The sequence below is a fragment of the Geospiza fortis genome, unplaced genomic scaffold, assembly GCF_000277835.1.
Source record: "Geospiza fortis unplaced genomic scaffold, GeoFor_1.0 scaffold353, whole genome shotgun sequence".
NCBI lineage: Eukaryota > Metazoa > Chordata > Aves > Passeriformes > Thraupidae > Geospiza > Geospiza fortis.
In genome coordinates, this window is record NW_005054473.1 from 925,232 (window position 1) to 943,618 (window position 18,387).

An 18,387-nucleotide genomic window follows, 5' to 3' on the forward strand; every position below is an offset into this window, starting at 1 on the left:
CCTGCTGAGCCAGTTTCTCTCATCCATCAGGATCCTGATGCAGCCCTGGCCCCAGCCTGGCCAGATGGGAGTGCAGGAGGTCTGAAAACATGGTTCTGTGTCCTGGAGAAGTGTCTCCAGTGATGGACCTTCGCCAGGATGGCAATTTCTTTTAAAATGACACAACTGTGCCTCATCTTCCTGAGGCTGTGAGCAGAGTGATGCCTGGGCATGATGCTCACAGGCTTTGGCAAAGTGACGCTGCAGTGGCCAGGCCCCTCCCTACACAAAGCCATGCACAGCAGCCTGGCTGAGTGCCCCTGCCCCTGCCCAGGGAAGGAGCCAGGCACCAGCATCATCCACCCTCCCAAATGTTTGATCTAAGAAATGTAAGAAAATCTTGCACGTTTTGCACAATGTGGACACTGGCTTTATTAATAACTGAAATACAGCAGTGAAATGTGTGTCCTCAGTGCACAGTAACAGGTTCCAGCATGCCCAGGCTGTCCCACTGTGCACAGTGACAGCACTGGACCATGAGCAAGGGATGATGCAGCTGCTGCCCCTGTCTGCATGATGTGATGAGGCTCTGAGCAGAACCTGCACAGGTGTGTGCGCTGCACAGGCACCTGGAGGGGTGGGATGAGGTGACCTTCAGAGATTCCATCTAACCATATTTATCACAGAATGGTTTGGGTTGGAAGGGACTTGAAAGCCCTTGCTCCCCACCACGTGCCATGGGCTGGGACACCTTCCATAATTCCAGGCTGCTCCAAGCCCTGTCCAGCCTGGCCTTGGACACTTCCAGGGATGGGGCAGCCACAGCTGCTCTGGGTGCAGGAGAAGGGTCTGGGAGAGAGTCAGGGTTATAGTGATGGGAAATGCAAATACAGAAATGGGATAGGTGAAGGGGAGTGCAGAGCATAGGACTTGTAAGCTCAGCCTCAGCACAGGGGACACTGACCAGGAGCAGCTTGTCCAGCCTGGGGCCTGTGCTTCTGTAAAGGGGCACCAGAGAGGGCAGTGGGAGGGGGCCTGTGAGGAAGGCAGCTCTGGATGGGCTGGCAGGATAACCTGACAGTGTGCAGGCAGGCTGGGCTAGGACAGAGCCCTGGGCTGGGGAGCAGAGCTGGGGGCAGTGAACAGTCACCTCTGTCCTTGAAGTGTGGCAAAGGCTGGGAGCACATGAGCAGGCAGTGGCAGCTTCAGAGCCAACCCCACCCTGTGCTGTGGGGCCCTTTTGCTTTTATAGAGCATTTCCTGAAAATGGTGCTTTCTTTGTCCTGCAACTCATTTGCTGGTAAATCCTTCTCTGAAGGGCAGCTGGAACACAGCTAAACACCTTCAGGAAGAGTTTTGCAGGCAGACCTACAATATACTTCAGCTCAGACTTCAGGCGATGAGGGCTGAGGTTTTACTGGTTTGGTTTTTTTGGTGTTAATTTTTTTTTTTGGTGTTAATTTTGGTGTTCTTTCTAAAAAAAAAAAAAAAATCTGCATCTCCAGAAGAAGGTAAGGCTGAGTCTAGGAAAACCTGTAAGACACCCCCGAGGTTGAGAGGAGCACACAAGATATTTTGTTCTTGCATCATGTCCTGCATGAGATGTTCCTACATAGCAATGACTTGGTGGTTTTGGGGTGTCCTCTTCCAGCCCACAGCACCCCTCCCTGGGAGCCTACAAACATCCTCTAGGCTGTTCCTGTCCCTGTGGGCCCATCCCATGGATGCTCCTGCTTCGCAGGGAAGCATCCTTCACTTGTGGGAGGCTTTTCTGGAGCAAGGGAGGTGGTGACTAGCTGAGCATCTCAGTGCTGGTCCCCCCGAAGCAGCTGGGGTGTCCCCTATCCTCACTGCAAGTGGTGACAGCCCAGCGACAATAACAGGCAAGGAGATGGATCACGGAAAGAGGGATTTTTATTGTCCAGGGGGAAGCACACACTCTGAACATAAAAGGAAAACCCTGCCCCACCATCCCCACAGCCAGGAGCAGCCCAGGGACCCCACACTGCAGGATCTGACTCATGAAGCACCTGGAAAGGGGCCACTGGCAGCTCCCGGCCTCAGATCCTGCAGCCCACCTGGCTGGGGTTGCCCAGCAAACCCCAAGAACACAGGTGTTGCAGTGCTCTGACCTCTGCTCTCACCAGCGTGTCCATGACAGAGTCCCAAATGTTGGGAAGAGAGGACAGGACCAGCACCAGCCCCGTGTGCTGCAGGGCTTGGATGCGCTTCATCACATGCTGGCTGTGGGGAGGGAGTGTGCCAGGGCTGAGTGCAGGATGCAGGGTGCAATACAAATGAAACAACACATTGCATCTGTCCCCCTCACAAAAAGCTTCCATAGGAAGAAGTAAAATACCCGCCATAGTCAGAGAATCCATCAGCACACAAGTGCTCTGCATGGAAAGCCAAGCCAGCCCCGGACAGGCTGGTTTAGCCAGGATTATTGCAGCTGAGAAATGGCTTTAACCCACCCCCCACCCCCCTTGTGCCCCAACAGGCCTGGCAGGAGCAGCCCTCAGGCCACATTCCACCAGCACCTGCACTGGAGTGATGCTGGGTTTGCTGTGCCGTGGGAAGGACAGGCTGCTGTGGGTCAGGCTGGAGCCTGCAGACAGTGAGGCTCCTCTCCAGTCTCTCTCCCCTCCTGCCACCCCCACCCCAGCCATGCTCCCAGCAGGTGTTTTTTTGCAGTGAGTTCAGCCCCACAACTGAGGCTTCTGTGCTTTGAGACCATTTTGTGTACCTAACATCCTACTTCAGTAAAACAGCTCCCAAACCCATAGAAAACTGTATTTACACCAAAAGGAAACTCCCAGCCCACAGCCTGCCCCACTCTCCAGTCATCTGCACCTCTGCACCCAGCTCAGCCTCTTGGACCAGCTCCACACATCTTTGGAGGCCACTCCTCAGCACCAGGCAAGCTCACCCAGAGAGATGCTCCTGTGGAGGACAGACCACTCTCCCAGACACTGGGGTCACCAGCAGGGAGATCCTGTGCCCAGAGCCTCTGTCCCCAGCCACAGGATGCTGTGATTGCAGCTGGAAACATGGCCAGGACCCCTCCTGCAGGTGATCCAGCAGCCCTGGGCATGGCAGCCAGGTAATGGCACAGCTCCTGGGTAGGACAGTATAAGAACAAAGAAGAGCTGTTTCTCTGTCCCTCTGTCATGTGACATGGGAGCACACTGTCCCATTCCTCTCTGTTCTGGGGGAGGCCAGGACGATTCTGCTGGCAGAGAAACCTGAGCTTGTGGCCCTAGAAAATATGCCTGGGCTGCCTGGAGGGCTGTGCTGGATCCATGGAGTAGTGCTGGTGGCTTAAAGAGGTGGAGAGTGTCCTGCAGCACTCCAGGGCTTCTTGAGTCTCCAGGCAGAAGGCCCTGGACAACTCTCCTCCCAGCTGGGAAGGATGGTCTGAAGGCAGAGCCAGTTGCTCCTGGCACTGCCACCTTGTTTTCTGTCCCCTGGCCTCCTGCTCTTGGTGGAGGTGGAGCATGAAGTCACCTTCAGGCTGGTGCAGTTTGGGAGGCCCAGGCTGGAGTGTGCTGGGAGGTACAGGGAGCAGGGCTGTCCCTGCTGTGTGCAGTGTGTGGAGCCTGCTCAGTTCAGAGGTCCCAGGAGCTCCCCAGCTGCCTGATCCAAAGGAGCTGTGTGGCACGGCAAGCCCAGCCCACTGCTCCTGGTTATTGCTGATGTGTCTGAGGCCCCTGCACCTGCAGGAGCAGCTGGACCATCCCACTGGGTGAAGGGGTTGTCTCCTGTCCTGCACAGCTGTGGGGAGACCCCCAGTTCCACAAGGAAATAGCAGAATCATGATGTGTCTGCTTGGAAGGCTGCTCCCCCCTTCACCTGGGGGAAGGAAGCAGCAGGACCACCAAGGTATCTGGAATGCCACGTTTCCACCAATGCTGAAATCACAGAGATGCTGGCAGGGCTCCAGCTCCTGGCGCCCCTGTTCCTGCTCACCACCCTGCAGCCCCTTTGCCAGGGTAAGTGTTAAGGAATGCCTGATGCAGCTCTGCAGAGCTTTTGGTCAGAGATGCCTCCTGGGGCCATTTGTGTTCAGCAGCTGGGATCTCATGGCCTGGATGCTGCTCAAGATCTTCTTCTGGTGGCCCATCATGGTGATGCCCAGACTCCGAACATCCCTGGAGAACAAAGACACTGTCAAAGACACCTGAGCCAGGCCCCAGGGAGACAACTGCACCCATGGAGCAGCCCAGGGCCTGTGCCTGGCTCTGCTCCACGTGCACATCAGCACAAGGCTGGTCCTGCCGAGGGGCCATGGACATCCTCCCAGGGACAGACAGACTGCCATTCTCTTGGACATGTCCTCCTGACAGGCCGCTGTGACAGCCCTGTGGGAGCAGCAGCAGGAGCAGGATCACTCCTGACAGGCTCGTAGGTGACAAGATCGATGCTGTGAAATTGGATTCAGTTTTAGTGAGATGCCCTCAGATAACCCAGTCAGAAGGATGAATGATGAGCCTTCCCCATTCAAAAGATTCTCTGATGTGCATGACAAACAAGGATCACTATCAGCTCAATCCCAGAGCAAAGGCCCCATGTACAGCCCCAATCAATGCACATGACAACTCTCTGTGTCTCTCTGCCTTCCCTTTCACTGCCACAGGAACCACTGTCCAGCAGCTCCCTGCCTTTGGACAGGGAACAAGGCTCCTTAGAGGCTGAACAGGCTGTCACTCCTGGTAACAGCAAGGGATGAGAGATGTAAGCAAATATAAGGGCATGAGCTGGCATAGTTGCCTTCTTTTCTGGTACTGCTTGGATGCTCCGCCTTGGAAACTCCCTAGACAGGTGGGAAATCAAGTTCTTTACAGCAGGAGGGTGATGAGACAGATCTTCTCCAGCTCTATCTACTTAACCCACCCTTGGTAATGTGTGAATGACCTTCCAGTGATGTCTCCCTCCTGGCTGCACTGAGCAGGGAGCCAGTCCTGTGCACAGGGGTCTGACAAAGCTCCAAGGTAATGCCCAGCTAAGGTTGTTTCCCAGTGATCCTAGAGAAGTTGTGCAGAATAGCACAGCCACAGTCTAGTCCAGAGGTGCCTTTGGCAGGGAAAACAAAGATGAGAAGCACAAGGAGACAGCAACCTCCTGCCTGACCCTGCTCTAACCAGGAGGCTGGGTCAGCAACCCAACCTGGAGCACCTTGCAACCTGAATTACCTCCTACGGGCCTATGGTGACATTGGAGAGCCACCATAGAGCACTGGAGGTGACTTGGAGCTCACGGCCTCTCAGTACAACTCGCACACCTTCCCTCAAAGCTCAGTGCAGCCTTGGACATTGTCCCAGGTCTCACCACCGTGTGCCTGGAGATACCTCTCCAGCACCAGGGACCAACCAGGTTGAGCCAGCAGAGGCAGGAGGTCACTGTTTGGGGCTGGCAGGTTGGTGTGGGCCTGGGCACACCCAGACAACGCTGTTTGCTCCGTGCTACTCACTCGATGTTCATGTGCATCACCATGCCCAGGGAGGAGTACCCAGCCGTGGCGAAGTTGTCCCGGTAGTGCCCCAGGCGGATGGAGTCCAGCCAGTCCTCCACAGTCAAGCAGCTGCTCAGGTCCAGCAGACCCCTGTCCAGACGTGTCTGGGTGAACCTGGGAGCAGAACGGAAGGGGTTAGATGACAAATGTTGGTCCAAGGTGAGCAAGCTGTGAGGGCCACCTGAATGCACCTATATAATCAGGAAAATATTAAGGTTGGAAAAGCCCTCTAACATCATCAACTCCAACTGTTGACTCAGCACTGCAAGGGCTACCACTAAACCATGTCCCCAAGTGCCACATCCACACCTCCAGGGATGATGACTTCACCACTGCCCAGGGCAGCCTGTGCCAGGACCTGACCACCCTTTGTGTGAAAAAATTTTCCCTAATATCAAACCTAAACCTCCTGTGGCACAACTTGAGGCCATTTTCTCTTTTCCTGTCTCTCATTCCCTGGGACCAGAGGCCAACTGCTGCCTGGCTGCCCCCTCCTGTTGGGGAGTTGTGGAGAGCCAGAAGGTCCCCCTGAGCCTCCTTTTCCCCAAGCTGAGCCCCTCCCAGCTCCCTGTCTGGAGCCAGCATGCTCCAAACCCTTCCCCAGCTCTGAACATACTCTACCCCTCCATTTTTGTCCTGTCATCAAGAGCCCAGAACTGACCCCAGGATTCAAGGTGGGGCCTCACCAGTGCCCAGCACAGGGGGGAAATCACTGCCCTGGTCCTGCTGGCCACATTACTCCAGATGCCATTGTTCTCCTGCCCACGTGGGCACACAGCTGTGACACAGCTGATCTGCAGATCGTGCAGAGCAGGACACAGAGAGCCCTAGCAGGCAGGTAAAGGCAGGGATGCTGCTGCATGGGCACTGCTGCACTTCCTTGGCCTTGGCATGGGGATGCCGTGGTGGGAGCAAGGGGATGAAGTGCAGGAAGTTCCTCCCTACCCACCACAAGCTCTGTCCACGGGCCCCGTGCATGTCCGTGCTCCCAAGGGCAGCCACTGGCGCTACAGCCAGTCAGAACTGCAGCCCACGTGCTCTGAGCGGTATCAGGTCCTTAGGCCCTGCTCACACAGGGGCCAGGGAGCCCTCACCTGTTGATGGTGCCTGTGCACTTGAGGCTGTCGGGGTTGCGGATCAGCTTGTCCAGGATGCCGACAATGTGGGAAAAGCGAGGCCGCTCGCTGCGCTCCTTCTGCCAGCAGTCCAGCATCAGCTGGTGCAGGGGGCTGGGGCAGCCCATGGGGGCAGGCAGGCGGTAGCCTTCCTCCACTGAGGTGATGACCTGCAAGGAAGCCACAACTGCAGTGGGGCTGCACCCCCATCCCACTCCAGCCCCACCGATGGGAAGATCCATGGAAGCTGCTGGGGCCGCGGAATGGGAAGCAGAGGGATGTGCATAAGCTCCATGCTAAACAAGTGAATGGCTGCCTGCAGGCTCTGTGCAGAGCTGGCAGCGGGCTGGACTGTAGCAGACCCCATAGAATTGTCTAAGACCCCGTGGAGGGCTGAGACTTAACAGTAGGAACTGCTGAGTCATGATGAGATAGCAAAATAAGCTCCTGTCTTCCACTGCTCGGACCCCAGCTTATCTCTGTAACTTCATAGGCCACTCTCCCCTAACCCTTACTATTGGGCAAGTTTGGATCCCTCTGTACCCCATAAAAAGGGGCTGTTTTAGTCCATTCGGCAGAAGAAGAGCTGTCGCTGGAACCCTTCACAGACCCCTCAATAAAACCATCACTGTGGAACCACCAGGACCTCTCCTTCTCCTCTCTCTTGTCTGCTTCTCCCCCTAGCCCTCCGGCACCTTAGCAAGCAAAGAGCTGAAATCATAAGAGAGCTGATAATCACTAAAGAGCTGAAATCCACTAAGCTTGCTTAAAGTAGCCTCGGCTACGAGCGGCCTGGGTATTTGGGATAACTCTGTGTCCAAGAGGGATTGAGCTATCCGGATAGGACTGACTTGCTGGGAAGCAAAGCCTGCTCTGCAGGCAGGGGAGACCTTTACTGGACATCACACACACACAGGAAATGAGTGCTATGACAAAAGAGTTGTTTAGTGATCTAGTGGCCTAAAATACAGCACCTTCCCTCCAGCAGACAAGCCATGAGGGCTGCACTCACACAGTTTTTCTACAGCTGGGGTGTGGCACTGGTCAGCAAGGCTGGAGGAAATGCTGCTTGAAGAAATTTTGTGGAGGAGGTAGTGTAAGCCACTGCATTCATGCCCTACTGTCACCAAAGCTACCACAAAAAAAAAAAAAAAAAGAGGAAGAGAGGGGGCTCCCAGCACAGGGGGACATTTATAGTACTCATAGGTAAAAAAAGGAGTCCTGTGGTTCTGCAGAGCCAAAATACTCATTTTACTGCCTCCTTTGAAAATTTTGCCCTCAGGTTGTGGTCAGGATTATAACCTACATTTCCCTTCAGATTTTATGCCACTCTTGAGGTGAGAGTGGTTCCACACAACTCAGACAAGCCCAAAGCCTACAGCTGGGTGGTGCTAGCCTGAGGCTCTCAGCAGCCTCATTTGGACAGTGGAAGGGATGGACGCCCAGCATTGGAACTGGCAGGCTGGTCCAGTGGGGCTGCAATGATCCTAGGAAGCCCTGACCCCTCTCAGGGACTGGGAAATGTGGCACAACATGAGCTGACTCTCTCCAGCCAGCAGAAAGGCAGGATTGTGGACAGCCACAGAGCACACAGACAGCGTGGCAGCGATCTCCCTGCCTGCATCTGTACTGGGAACTTAAGTCAGTGTCCCCAGGAATGGGGCAGGATTGGGAAGGGCCAGCAGGTAGGTCAATATATGAGCTCTGGTCACTCCTGGGTGCCACGGGACTGCAAAGGCAAAGGCTGTGCAGTGCAGGGATGGAGCGCCGTCGGCACAGAGGGGACATGCACCCTGCGCACGCCCTGGGGGGATGTGAAGAGAGGCAAGAGCTGATCCCTGGGCCCCTGTTGCCAGCCCCCACCAGGCTGGCTGGGAGGGCAGGAGGAGGGGCAGCCTGGCAGCACTCACGTCACGGTTGGTCATGTTCCAGTAGGGCCGCTCGCCGTAGGCCAGCACCTCCCACATGACGATCCCGTAGCTCCACACGTCGCTGGCCGAGGAGAACTTGCGGTACGCAATGGCCTCGGGAGCTGTCCAGCGGATCGGGATCTTCCCACCCTGGAAAAGGAGTGAGAGTGGAGGCTCAGAGCAGGCAGGGCTCAGCATCCCGAGCTCTGCAGCTGGGAGAGCTCTTGGACAAGCTGGCGTGGCATCTTCTAAAAAGGACTGAGGAGGTAATCTGCCCAAAAGAAGCCCAGAGGTGTATGTGAAGGACAACTTCAAGGTGTTTCCAGCAGAGAGTGCTCTTTCACAAGGTCTTCATGCACAATTTGTTTCCCCTGTGCTCAAGAGACAAGGAATTCAAAGTGATGAAGAGGAGCCCTGGGCTACCAAAGCACACAAGCAGAGACCTGACTCTGTGTGCAAGCAGAGAGCCTGACCTGAGCGGACAGGGAGAGTGATGGGATGTGCTCCCTGTCCTTCCCTGCTTTGACAGGCAAGGACTGAAAAGGCAGATGCATTCAATTAAAGGACCATGCAGACAAAAATCAGCAATATATGGACTAAGAATGCTTTTAGGTTGGAAATGTGGTTGCCAGCCATCAGAAGAAGAAAGTTGCAGTGTAGGGGACATTGGGGACATTGGGTGGGCTTCCCAGAGCCCTGGGACAAGAATGGTGTGCCACCACCATTCAGGGTTACCTGTGTAGGGAGAGCTGCCTCTACCCAGCTGAGTCCTGCCTGCTCTGGCACATGCCTTGGTAAGGACTGAAGATGAACAATGTGTCTTTTGGGAGAGTTCCTTGGGTGAACCAATCTCCTGAGCACGTTGAAGACAACACAGGACGAATACAAGTTTCTGAACACAACAGAAACCGCATTTGCGGGGTACCCTGACTGAGGCCTCACCAGACATCTGACTCTGGCACTGCATCCTTGTGGTTCAGCTCTGCCCACACTATGCACTATCTAATCTTCCTTCCACTGCACCAAGGTACCTCAAAGCACCAGAAACCAAGCAGCAGGAACCTTGCCCAAAGTTAGATTATCTGGAATGACATGCTGTTTCTTGAGACACCAGAAGGCAGATGAATGCATAGACACACACACAGGGAGCCCCTCTGGCTCAGCTTCTCCACTTTGCTGAAGCCAAGCAAAGACCATGAAAGGCCATGTTCTTTAGACTGGGCCATGGTGCACTCATCCCTCAGAGCTACAGCTGCTCTGGGACAGGCTCAGCATCAGCTAACCCAAAGGAGCCTGAAGCTCTTTCTGCTTCTGTAGTCTTGGTCCTTCTGAGAAATGATGCCCGGACTCCTCTGCTACAGCTCCAAAGTGGCCTCCATCAGGAACAGTCTGTCCACCAGATGTGTTCCAGGGGAGCACACTAATTCTTTTCATGGCTAGAGAAGAGTAAAGAGAGCTTGATTTATTTAACATATTCTATGTATTTCGTGAAAATGTATTTCATTTTGCTCCTAATGACCTCCCATGGAGGAGGACATCAAGAAACAGAGCTGCCAGGTTGGCCAGAAAAATCTCAACAGGGCTTCACAGACAAAAGTGTCCTGCATGAAATAAAACCACAGGTTGCAAAATCAATTCCCACCTTTTCCACATCCATGAATGAAGCAGGGTCACATGGAAAAACCAGTGTGTGGCCACAATGCTGAAGGGTAGACCAGAACACCCCCCTATGGATTGATGGCTCTAGGACAACTGCGGAGTGGATGGAGCTACACAGCCTATGGAAGGACTCCAGTGGGGACAGAGGCCACACACACCCATGGGAGCAGTTGGTTGGGGATGTTTGATAACTCCCTGTCCTGCCATCCTGCTGCTCTTTGTTCACTGCACACTCGTTCTGGGATGTCCCTGTGTCAAGGACAACGCTTTAAGGCTCAGGAGCTCTTTGGGTTTGAACTGTTGGCTCAGATACCAGCAGGAAGTGACACTGCCATTCCTGCCCTACCTATTCTGACTTGAGAGTCTCTGACTTTTCCATGTGTCAGAGGCCTGGGGCAGCAACCAGCAGCAGGGACCAGCTCTGTGAGCCACCCACCGTGGTAGTGTAGGCAGCGTCGGGGTCGTCCTCCAGGATGCGGGAGAGGCCGAAGTCAGACACCTTGCACACCAGGTTGCTGTTGACCAGGATGTTGCGGGCAGCCAGGTCCCGGTGCACGTAGCCCAGGTCAGACAGGTACCTCATGCCTGCCCCAATGCCCCGCAGCATCCCCACCAGCTGGATGATGGTGAATTGCCCATCGTGTTTCTGGAAAGGAAATAACCCAGAGTTCGCTTGTGGTGCTCACCACCATCCTGTTGGTGCTGCTGTCATTAAACCAGCTCCCAGTGCCTCTCATCTTTGGCTTTGTACCTTCTCTGACCCCTCTGCCTCCTGCTTGTGCCCCTGCCCACTTCCTGCCCTCTCAGTGCCTGTGACACGTGCTCAGGCTGTTGTCCCTGCTTTTGCAGTGTCACTTCAGGCAGCCAGACACAATGCCTGGAGCCTGTGTCTGCTGGAGAGGTGAGAGCCCAGCACCCACAGCTCTCTCTAAAACAGGGGTTTCACTGGCTGTGAGGCTGAGGAGCAGGAACCAGCCCCAGGGGATGTGCAGTGAATGAAAATACAAACTCGCTCCTTACCCTGAGGAAGGTGTCTAGCGAGCCGTTCTCCATGTATTCAGTAACAATCATTACCAATTTGCCTGCAGAAGACAAGGGAGGTCAAGTTAGCAGAGAAGTCACCTTCCTCCAGGAAGCCCAGTGCCAGGTTTTCACTTGGAGAGACATGAATTCAGGTCTGTGGGTCTTCTGCAGCCCCTCAGACTGGTGTCACCCCTGCACTGGGCAGGACTGGCCCAATGATGGGGATGTGGCAACAACCCAGACAGGTATGCCTCCCTCCAGGTGCTATTGACATGGCTAGGTCAGTTTCGTTACCCTGCTGAAATTTGCATGCCATTAGTGTGAGGCTTTGCATCAGAATGTGCCTTTTTGGAGGAAGACTTCAAATTATGATTCAGTACAGGCAGCCTTTAAAATAAATGCCTTTGAGTAGGACATCTCCCAAACCAACAATGATCTGGAGCACGCTGCAGAGCATGGTGTGGAACTGCCATGGGGAACTTTGTTCTGGAAGAGAAGGCAAGGGGGTGGTTGTCCCAGGTAAATGCACAAATCTGAAAAGCCACTGGGGCAGTGAAGGATGGAGTGCACCCAAAGTGATCCCTGACCCACATCTCCCAGGTTGCCCGCAGGGAGATGCATCCCAGCTCTGCTCCGCCATACACTCCCTCCCCTGCCAGCCACGTACTCCTGGTGACCACCCCCTCCAGGTGGATGACGTTGGGGTGGTCGAACTGTGCCATGATGCTGGCCTCACTCAGGAAGTCCCGCCTCTGCTTCTCCGTGTAGCCTGCCTTCAGGGCTTTGATGGCCACGGGAATCTCCCTCTTCCCTGGCAGCTTCAGGCGGCCGTAGCACACCTCTCCAGACTCCCCTGCAAGGCAAGGGAAAGTGGGGGCATGGAGAGCTCCTCAGCTTCTTGTGCTCACCCACCAACACCATGAAGCATCCAGTCTGTCAGCATACTCACAGCATGCCTCAGCCCCTCTGGGTTTCAGTCTGGATTTCGATCCCCTCCAACCCCTTCAGGATTCAATCCTCTGAAAGGATTGATCAGCTCTTGTTTCTAGTTCAGCAAGGGTGGGAACATCTGAAACCACCTCTCTCTGGTGCCTGTCACTGAAGGCAATGGGCCAAGGGCAGTGATTACAGTGGCATCATTCCTCTGGGTTTAGCCCTCAGGGTACTTCTGGTGAAGTTCCAGCTCCAGCTCTGCACTGTGTTTCCCCAAAAGTCCCTGTTCCTATGCAAAATTCCCCTTTGTTCTGAAAATGTGCCATTTTGCTTGCAATTTCATTTGCATCTTGTCACCCAGGTTTTTTCATAGGTGCATGCTGGGACACCCATGGGGACAGGCTGAGCCATCTGCTGTGTCAGCCTGAGCCGCCAGTCCCCCACCTGCTGACGAGCAACCCCCTGCACCAGGCTGGTCCAAAGGGTTTATTTCACTCCCCCAAACCCCCACTCTGTCCAAGGTTTTGATCTCACAAGGCTCAGGAGCAGACGAAGCCGTGCTGAGCACGGCTCTGATCCCAGCGGGCCAGGGGCACAGCTCAACCTCAGAGCATGGATTTCCCTGAGCAGACACCAAGCAAAGGGGCAGCTGGGCACCAGCACTCACCAGACCCGATGACCTTCTCAATCTTGATCCGGGAGGCCTCTATTTCACGGGTGAACTCATGCACAGCTTGGCAGGGGTCCTCGTATGTGTGGGGGTCCACATAGAACTTGGACTCGGGGAACTTCACTGCCGGGTTGCAAAGTGGAGAGAGGAGATCAGCACTCTCAGGCAGCCCTGCTGGGAGGAGGGACACCAGCCACAGGGCAGAGGGTGGGCAGGGGAGGACAGGCTGAGGAGCCATGGAGATGCAGCACAAGGAACCCTAAGTCACGCTTTGGTGCAGCAGTGTCCTCAGAGCAGTTCAGGACCTGGCTGCCCAGGTGTTCTCCACATGATTGTCCCACTCCCCCACTCCTGCCCCTGGCCTGCTGCTCTCTGGGATGATCCTGCTGCACTCTCAGTGCACAGTGTTCAACATTTCAACCCCATTACCAGGATGCCCCTGGGATCAGATTGCCCTCTCAAGTCTCCTAAGACACGTTCCCAGAAGCAGGCAAGATACAAAGACCTTCCTCCTGGAAACCACAGCACTGTCAGGGGGTAACAGTCTATCTCTGTCAATCCATGGGGCTGGAGTTCTTCCCAGAGAGTGTCCTACCTTGCCCATTCTGATAATGCATCTTCTCCTCATCAGAGTCCTGGAAAGCCTTGCTGTACCCACAGTGCCTGCCACAGGAGGACAAGGGTCAGAATAGAAGCCCCCATCCCTCACTCCCACAAGCATTCCAAAAGCAGGGTAGAAGGCAGTGCATGCTGGGGCTGTAGGCAGGCAGAGAAAACACTTGGCCATCCACCAGCTGCATCCCTGCATCTCACTGCACTGACACTTTGGTACTCTCCAGGTGCTCTCCAAGGCTTGGCAGTGCTAAAAGCATGTGTGCTCCACGTGCCTGGTTCAGCATGCTCATACAAAGCACACAGTCTCCCTTGGATCTGTCTGCTGTAGAAAAGATTTCTCCACCCCTGACCTACCCACCAGTGCATCCAGTCAGCTCTTGTACTGGGAGTAGTTCTGGTACTGGTATTGCTATTGCTCATGCTACTGATATTCTGTATAACATATATTACAATACATACACTGATTTATTACTATTCAGCCTGCTGGCATGAGGGGAAGATCTGGAGACTGGCTCTGCCTCAGGGAAAGTGGTGACCCTTAAAAGTCTCTTGGCTGCTTATTAACCCTGGACCAATAGATGCTCTGGACAAACTGAAAGGAGAAAAGTTGTGCCCAAGTTCTCCCCTCCCTCCTGTCCCTGCTGGAGACCTCAAGGAAACCTCAATAGCCTTGACAAAACTCTTACCTCTTCTTGCAGATCAGAACCACCAGCAGGGTGACAAGGCCAGTGATGAGTGACAGGCAAATCCAGACAATCGTCATTGTGTCGTACTGGAGAGACACTGGAAAAAGCAGGGTAGGAAGGGGGTGAGCTGGAATTCACTGCTGAGCTCAGGGTCACATACCCACCCCATGGTCTTCAAAGACAAAATCTTGGGCTGACAATGCAGTAATGGTCTTCAAAGACGAAGCACTATCCCACCTATTCCCAGTTTTGAGCCTCTCCCCGTGTACAGGGACTATTTACATATGGGGAAATCAAGGAGAGATCTGAGAAAGCCATGGTGACACAGCAAACCAGTACAGAGAGGAGACTGGAGCCTCAGGACCTCTCCAGGTCTTCCCTGCCCTAACTGCTGCATCCTTCCTCCCTTTTCTTTCTAATGTATAAGCATAGAATCACAGAATCATTAAGGTTAAAAAAGACCTCTAAGATCACTGAGTCCAACCATTAACCCAGCATGGCCAAGGCCATCACTTAAACATGTCCCCAGGTGCCATATCAACAGATTGATCGAGCACTTCCAGGCATGGTGACTCTACCACTGTCCTGGGCAGCCTGTTCCAGTATCTTCTTTCAGTGAAGAAATATTTCCTATTATCCAACCTGAACCCTATTTCAACTTAAGTCCATTTCTTCTTGTTCCAAACGTGTCAGGAACGCAACCTGTAGCAATCCCTGCAGGCTGAAACACTGGGGGGATGTGCCTTCAGGTCCCCTCCTGTGTGGCAGAGGAACAGTGGCCATGGAGAAGGGCATCACCAGGCCCCAGGCTCCCTGCCCCACATTTCCCACACCCCACACCTGCACACACTCACCCGGCTTCCCCGTTTCCACCTCCACAGTCTGACTGAACCTCCCGCAGCCAGCAGAGGTGCGAGCCCGCACCTGGAAAATGTAGCGGGTTGCAGGCTTGAGCCCAGAGATGGTGGCAGTGGTGCTCTTGGATTTCAGAGTTGAGTAGCTCTGCATTTCCTTGTCCTGGGGAAAATCAACAACAAAACCTTCTCTGCATTAGCACAACAACCACGCGGTCTTCCAAAGAAGCCCCTTGTGCAAGGCTGGCTGATAGCAGGGGGCTCTCTGAGAAACAAGCTCAGTGTTACCTTCTCATAGTACTTGATCTCATACTCCAGGATGATGCCGTTGGGCTGGTCCGGCTCTTGCCACAGCAAGGTGACACTGTTCTGGCCTGTGCTCTCCTGATGCACCACCACCACCTGTGATGGGGCTGGGGACCAGACAGGGGTTAGGTGCCTGCTGAGGGGGGCAGCAGGAGACAGCAACAGAGAAGGGTGGAACCAGAGCCCCAGACAGGACTCCGGGCTTAAACCATGTTTCTGGTTTAATTAAAGCCATGTGGAGATGAGTGCTGTGATGGGGATTGCAAACAGGCTTTTCCTTGTTTTGGCTGCATCAGTCTCTTTCCCATGGAGTAAGGCAGCTCTGAGAAGATGAGAGAGGAGGGCACTGTCCCAGCACAGGTAGGAGGGGACACGGGTGATTTGCTGTGATCTGCAGCCAGAAAGGAGAAGGACCAGTGTGGTTGCAGGTCATGGAGACTGTGGAGGCCAGTGGGCCTACACAAAAAGGGTCCATTACGGTTCCTTGGACAGACAGACCCTAAGTTGGAAAAATCTCCTCTGTTCAAGGCAACTGAGCAAAGCCCATGCCAGGATGCTTTGCTGTGTATGCAAATGTGCCCCAGTTCTACCAGCCTGGTTGGCCCACTGGCCTCTCCACCCCTTTTTCCTTATGTGTATATGCCCTAGAATGTTCTCCCTTCCCTGCTTACCCATTGGCCCCATATTGCCACAGTGCCCCGCCCCCTTTACCCTATTGGCTGCCACCCCTTGTCCTGCCTCCGCACTGCCCTGAGCCCTCAGCCCATTGGCCCTGATGCTCTGCTCTGCCCCCTTGTCCCCTGTATTTAAACCTGGACTCCGTAAGGTTGTTTTCTCTTTGTTCCTGGACCCCTTCATGCATGGTTGGAGTAAACAGCCTCCTCAGAGCTCCATACACAGACCCTTTCCACTTCTTTGTCATTGGTGATTCTACAAGAGCCACCTGAAGTGTGTGCTGGAGTGACGGGGGAGGTGTGTGTGTGTGTGTGTGCGCACGCTGGAGTGACTGTGTGTGTGCTGGAGTGACGGGGTGTGTGTATGTGTGTGTGTGCGCACGCTGGAGTGACTGTGTGTGTGCTGGAGTGACGGGGGGTGTGTGGGTGTGTGTGTGTGTGTGGGTGTGTGTGTGCGGCGGAGTGAGGGTGTGTGTGTGCTGGAGTGTCTGTGTGTGTGTGTGTGTGCTGGAGTGATTATGTGTGTTTGCTGGGGTGATGGTGCGTGCGTGTGTGTGCTGGACTGACGGGGTATGTGTGTGCACTGGAGTGACGGTGTATGTGTGTGTGCTGCAGTGACTCTGTGTGTGCCTGTGCCACCGAGTGAGCGGCTCCGTTACTGGAGACGTTTCTGGAAGGTCGGGCACTGCTGCCTCTCGCGCCACTGCCAACGGGCCAGCGGCTCACAGCAGGAGATCCCTACTGCACAGTCCCCTCTTGTTCTACCTGTGGTAAAGGGAGAAGGGCAGGGGAAGAGGGAAAGGGGAGATGATAAACGTGGTCAGGGTCTGAGCAGCAGTCTAAAAGTGCCTGGGGGTGCTCTACTGCCCTGGGATATTTGTCATCTTCCCAGTCCTGAGCTGGGAGCCTGTGAATCTGTTCTTGTACCTGTAGGCATGCCTGAACTGTAGCTGTCCCAGCTGAAGGAACCAACTCTCCAGCCTCTTTTCCTACTGAGAAAATATCCACTGGGAGTTCCCCAGAGTGTAGTGGGTGCTGTGATGGCCAGGTGCAGCCATAGGGTCTGACTCATGGGAAGGTTTCAGGCCCCACTTGTGAGCTTCATTGTCAGGTGAAAAATGGGATGTGGCAGCTCTGGGGAAGACAGAGCTGCAGTGGCCATGGCTGCAGTGCAGGGGTGTCACCAGAGCAGCACAGAGACCAAAAGAGGCCACAGGGACTGCAGCAGCAATTTTAGTTCTTTGGGGCTGGCTCCTCTGAGAAGCAGAAAATGCTACTGATACAGAGCACCCTGTACCAGATGGGGAGATGGGACAGGGTGGGATGGTGGGAATCAGTTAAACTGCATGAGCATGGGCAATGCCTTTCCTCCAAACAGCCCAGAGAATCTGTGCTGCACCTGCCTCAGCCATTGGGGCTGGGGGGGACAAGGGTGACAGCAGCCAGGAGGCCCCCTCACACAGTGTTGGGGTCCCTCAGTCCCCTGGAGGGCAGGGGGCTCTGTCATGTGCAGCAGCTGGAACACAGAGCTGAACTACTAAATTCCCAACCCCGCTGCTTTCACAGCACCTGCTCAGAATCCATTTTGCAGCTGAATGGTCAAAATAGGAATACTCAGCACTTCCTGAGAGCATATCTGTCTGAGACATCAGGCTGAGGCAGCTCATCAGCACTTGGAGGGATTGTGAGGGATCAAGCCAGCAAGACTGAGCCATTTCCACATGCTGCTGAAGTGCTACAGGCTGGCATTAGTGACAAAGGAACCTGTTCTCATGGCAGCCATGAACTAACCAGCAAGTTTCTCCCACTGATACCCCTCTCATGAGACCAGAAGGGGCTCAGCATCACGGGAAGTTCTTGTGGGCTCATTTCAAACTGGGAAGACTGACAAGGAGGGTCAGTCCCTGCCCTGATCTCTCTGCTGACAGTGTGCTCCATGGAACAAAGTCCTGTCCTACCTGGGCTAGAGCACTGCTCAGAGGAATTTCCTGAGGAAAGATCATTTTGCAGTGAGGGATTTGCAAAGGTGAAACATGCATGAGAGAGACTTTTCCCAGCAAACATTGCTGTCATTTGCCAGGGGCTGGCATTGGTGTGAAATAAGAGCAGAGTATGAACTGCTGCCTGGCCCTTTGGGAAGGGACAAAAGGCTGGAGGATCAGCCTGAAACATTCAAACTCCCCTTAGTGTCCCTGTCAATAAACAAGTGTTCTCTGTGTCCCCTGTCTCTTGCAGAAAAGGAGCCTCCAACAGTGTCTGCAAGCTGAAGTGAAGGGAACGGAGAAGGGAAAAGGACCCCATGAAGCAGAAGCAGAGTAGGGTAAGAGTTATCTTGGGCAGTAATTTATCCCCAGCCCATTCCAGTTCCCAGAACCCACCTCCAGCAGCATAGAGGACATGGGTCCCATTTCTTGGCTGTCTGAAGCCCATCACCAAATCAGCCCTTCACTG

The 18,387-nt window shown here is 54.3% G+C and overlaps 1 protein-coding gene across 4 annotated transcripts in view; it reads right to left on the reverse strand.

Moving 5' to 3' along the window:
• Positions 1-2,544: 2,544 nt before the first annotated feature.
• Positions 2,545-18,387, reverse strand: part of EPHA8 (EPH receptor A8) — an 81,288-nt gene continuing 65,445 nt past the window's right edge. For 2 of the 4 annotated variants that reach the window (XM_031062917.1, XM_031062915.1), the window contains exons 6-17: positions 15,245-15,369; positions 14,957-15,119; positions 14,103-14,199; positions 13,397-13,464; positions 12,799-12,975; positions 11,866-12,051; positions 11,196-11,257; positions 10,612-10,821; positions 8,517-8,666; positions 6,586-6,776; positions 5,450-5,605; positions 2,545-4,130 (exon numbers count right to left, since the gene is read on the reverse strand). In XM_031062917.1, coding sequence (XP_030918777.1) covers positions 4,016-4,130; positions 5,450-5,605; positions 6,586-6,776; positions 8,517-8,666; positions 10,612-10,821; positions 11,196-11,257; positions 11,866-12,051; positions 12,799-12,975; positions 13,397-13,464; positions 14,103-14,199; positions 14,957-15,119; positions 15,245-15,369 — 1,700 coding nt within the window. In that variant the 3' untranslated portion in view covers positions 2,545-4,015. The remainder of the gene's footprint in view (positions 4,131-5,449; positions 5,606-6,585; positions 6,777-8,516; positions 8,667-10,611; positions 10,822-11,195; positions 11,258-11,865; positions 12,052-12,798; positions 12,976-13,396; positions 13,465-14,102; positions 14,200-14,956; positions 15,120-15,244; positions 15,370-18,387) is intronic. The other 2 variants (XM_031062916.1, XM_031062918.1) reach the window with 2 other exon arrangements.